The sequence below is a fragment of the Mytilus galloprovincialis genome, chromosome 11, assembly GCF_965363235.1.
Source record: "Mytilus galloprovincialis chromosome 11, xbMytGall1.hap1.1, whole genome shotgun sequence".
Lineage (NCBI taxonomy): Eukaryota > Metazoa > Mollusca > Bivalvia > Mytilida > Mytilidae > Mytilus > Mytilus galloprovincialis.
In genome coordinates, this window is record NC_134848.1 from 83296445 (window position 1) to 83300644 (window position 4200).

The following is a 4200-nucleotide window of genomic DNA, read 5'->3' on the forward strand; positions in this document are numbered from 1 at the left end:
TAAATATCCAAAACGTGTGTTTTAACTTCCTTATTTCATATTACTTATTCTACGAGTACATCAGAAAGTTTAATTTACTGATTTGGCATAATTGATTTAGTTTGTTTTTCCGCGACTATTTTGTTTATAACTCCCAACATCGGCATTCATCGTTTGTTGTTCGAAACAACCATTCACTATTCAAATTTCACGAGAGTAAATTATCAAAACAAAACAAGTGTATTTACTCAGTAAGAGTTTTCTAAGGTTATATCAAGAGAAATGCGCAACGTACATATTAAGAATAAGAAAACATTAGTGTTTCATTGGTCACCCAAATCGTCATGGTGACACTATACAACTTCGAATTGTTTTGCCTTCCACATTGGTCAAAGCCCATACCGCATAGTAAGCTATAACGGGCCCCGAAATGACAATGTGAAACAATGCAAAAGAGAAAACAAACGGCCTAATTTATGTATAAAAAATGAACGAAAAATCAATATGGTAAACACACACAAGCGCCAACCACTGAATTACAGGCTTAAGTTGTTAAACTATAAAGGGATGATACATAAACTTCACTTTAAACTTTGTGTTGTTGAGTTTCATCGAAATAAGATTTGAGATAATCAGGAGAACTTGTCTTGATAATTTAATTCGTGTTTGGCACTGATAATTTGAGAGAACAATGAGTCAATGTGCTTTTATTTGAGGTTGGCTATCAGCTTTTTTGAAAAATCTGTCAACATTAAATCATAATAAGTACTGTAAGGCTATACATATTTAGTATGAATTTTGTTTTCCATATCCACCGCCTTTACTAGCAGGGCCGCCATATTCTACTCTTGATCCTTCGTATCAATATCCTCCACCATTTCCAGTTCCATCGCCATAACCTACTTTTGATCCTCCGTATCCATATCCTCTTCTATTTCCGTAACTGATATAACCTACTTTTGATTCTCCGTATCCATATCCTCCTCTATTTCCTTTACTACCGTAACCTACTTTCGATCCTCCATATCCACATATGCCTCCATTTCCATTTTCAGCTCCATTTCCATTGCTACCTCCATTTACAGCACTACCGCCATTTCCAGCTCCACCACCATAACCTGATTTTGATCCCCCGTATCCATATATGCCTCCATTTCCATTTTCAGCTCCATTTCCATTTCCAGCTCCATTTCCATTGCCACCTCCATTTACAGCACCACCGCCATTTCCTCCTTCATTTCCTTGACCGCCATAACCTACTTTCGATCCTCCGTATCCATATATGCCTCCATTTCCATTTTCAGCTCCACCGCCGTAACCTACTTTTGATCCACCGTATCCATATATGCCTCCATTTCCATTGCCACCTCCATTTACAGCACTACCGCCATTTCCAGCTCCATTTCCATTGCCATCTCCATTTACAGCACCACCACCATAAACTACTTTTGATCCTCCGTATCCATATCCTCTTGCATTTCTGTAACTGATATAACCTACTTTCGATCCTCCGTATCTATATCCTCTTGCATTTCTGTAACTGATATAACCTACTTTCGATCCTCCGTATCCATATATGCCTCCATTTCCATTTTCAGCTCCATTTCCATTTCTACCTCCATTTACAGCACCACCGCCATTTCCAGGTCCTCCGCCATTTACAGCTCCACCTTCTCTATTTCCTTGACTGCCATAACCTACTTTCGATCCTCCGTATCCATCTATGCCACCATTTCCATTTTCAGCTCCATTTCCATATATGCCTCCATTTCCATTTTCAGCTCCATTTCCATTGCCACCTCCATTTACAGCACGACCGCCATTTCCAGCGCCTCCGCCATTTCCAGCTCCTCTGCCATTTCCAGCTCCACCGCCATAACCTGCTTTTGATCCTCCGTATCCATATATGCCTCCATTTCCATTGCCACCTCCATTTACAGCACTACCGCCATTTCCAGTGCCTCCGCCATTTCCAGCTCCTCTGCCATTTCCAGCTCCACCGCCGTAACCTGCTTTTGATCTGCCGTATCCATATATGCCTCCATTTCCATTTTCAGCTCCATTTCCATTGCCAACTCCATTTACAGCACCACCGCCATTTCCAGCTCCATTTCCATTGCCACCTCCATTTGCAGCACCACCGCCATTTCCTCCTCCATTTCCTTGACCGCCATGACCTACTTTCGATCCTCTGTATCCATATATGGCTCCATTTCCGTTTTCAGCTCCACCGCCATAATCTACTATTGATCCTCCGTATCCATATATGCCTCCATTTCCATTTTCAGCTCCATTTCCATTGCCACCTTCATTTACAGCGACACCACCATTTCCGGCTCCGTTTCCATTGCCACCTCCATTTACAGCAGCACCACCATTTCCAGCTCCATTTCCATTGCCACCTCCATTTACAGCACCATCACTATTTCCTCCTCCATTTCCTTGACCGCCATAACCTACTTTCGATCCTACGTATCCATATATGCCTCCATTTCCAATTTCAGCTCCACCGCCATAACCTACTTTTGACCCTCCGTATCCATACATGCCTCCATTTCGATTTTCAGCTCCATTTCCAATTTCAGCCTCATTTCCATTGCCCTCTCCATTTACAGCACCACCGCTATTTCCGGCTCCATTTCCATTGCCACCTCCATTTACACCACCACCACCATATCCTCCTCCATTTCCTTGACCGCCATAACCTACTTTCGATCCTCCGTATCCATATATGCCTCCACCTCCATTTTCAGCTCCATTTCCAGTGCCACCTCCATTTACAGCACCACCGCCATTTCCAGCTCTATTTCCATTGCCACCTCCATTTACAGCACCACCGCCATTTCCTTGACCTCCATAACCTACTTCCGATCCTCCGTATCCATATATGCCTCCATTTCCATTTTCAGCTCCATCGCCATAACCTACTTTTGACCCTCCGTATCCAAACATGCCTCCATTTCGATTTTCAGCTCCATTTCCAATTTCAGCTCCATTTCCATTGCCCCCTCCAGTTACAGCACCACCGCCATTTCCAGCTCCATTTCCATTGCCACCTCCATTTACAGCACCACCACTATTTCCTCCTCCTTTTCCTTGACCGCCATAACCTACTTTCGATCCTACGTATCCATATATGCCTCCATTTCCATTTTCAACTCCACCGCCATAACCTACTTTTGACCCTCCGTATCCAAACATGCCTCCATTTCGATTTTCAGCTCCATTTCCAATTTCAGCTCCATTTCCATTGCCCCCTCCATTTACAGCACCACCGCCATTTCCGGATCCATTTCCATTGCCACCTCCATTTACATCACCACCACCATATCCTCCTCCATTTCCTTGACCGCCATAACCTACTTTCGATCCTCCGTATCCATATATGCCTCCATTTTCATTTTCAGCTCCATTTCCATTGCCACCTCCATTTACAGCACCATCGCCATTTGCAGCTCTATTTCCATTGCCACCTCCATTTACAGCACCACCGCCATTTCCAGCTTTATTTCCATTGCCACCTCCATTTACAGCACCACCGCCATTTCCTCCTCCATTTCCTTGACCGCCATAACTTACTTTCGATCCTCCGTATCCATATATGCCTCCAATTCCATTTTCAGCTCCATTTCCATTGTCATCTCCATTTACAGCACCACCGCCATTTCCATTGCCACCTCCATTTACAGCACCACCGCCATTTCCTCTTCCATTTCCTTGACCGCCATAACCTACTTTCGATCCTCTGTATCCATATATGCCTTCATTTCCATTTTCAGCTCCACCGCCATAATCTACTATTGATCCTCCGTATCCATATATGCCTCCATTTCCATTTTCAACTCCATTTCCATTGCCACCTCCATTTACAGCACCAACGGCATTTCCAGCTCCGTTTCCATTGCCACCTCCATTTACAGCACCATCGCCATTTCCAGCTTCATTTCCATTGCCACCTCCATTTACAGCACCACCGCCATTTCCTCCTCCATTTCCTTGACCGCCATAACCTACTTTCGATCCTCCGTATCCATATATGCCTCCATTTCCATTTTCAACTCCACCGCCATAACCTACTTTTGATCCTCCGTATCCATAAATGCCTCCATTTCCATTTTCAGCTCCATTTCCATTTCCAGCTCCATTTCCGTTGCCTCCTCCATTTACATCACCACCGCCATATCCTCTTTCATTTCCTTGACCGCCATACCCTACTTTCGA

At 43.9% G+C, this 4200-nt stretch overlaps 1 protein-coding gene across 1 annotated transcript; it reads right to left on the reverse strand.

Annotated features, from left to right (window-relative positions):
- Window positions 1-670: 670 nt before the first annotated feature.
- LOC143052918 (uncharacterized) lies at window positions 671-2954 on the reverse strand. Its single transcript, XM_076226086.1, has one exon. The coding sequence runs from the start codon at window positions 2929-2931 to the stop codon at window positions 841-843; it is 2091 nt and encodes a 696-aa protein (XP_076082201.1). The 5' UTR covers window positions 2932-2954; the 3' UTR covers window positions 671-840.
- Window positions 2955-4200: the final 1246 nt, after the last annotated feature.

Excerpts from the sequence above, each read along its gene's own strand:
- LOC143052918 (XM_076226086.1), bottom strand. The coding sequence starts at position 2,931 with ATGTTTGGATACGGAGGGTCAAAAGTAGGTTATGGCGATGGAGCTGAA.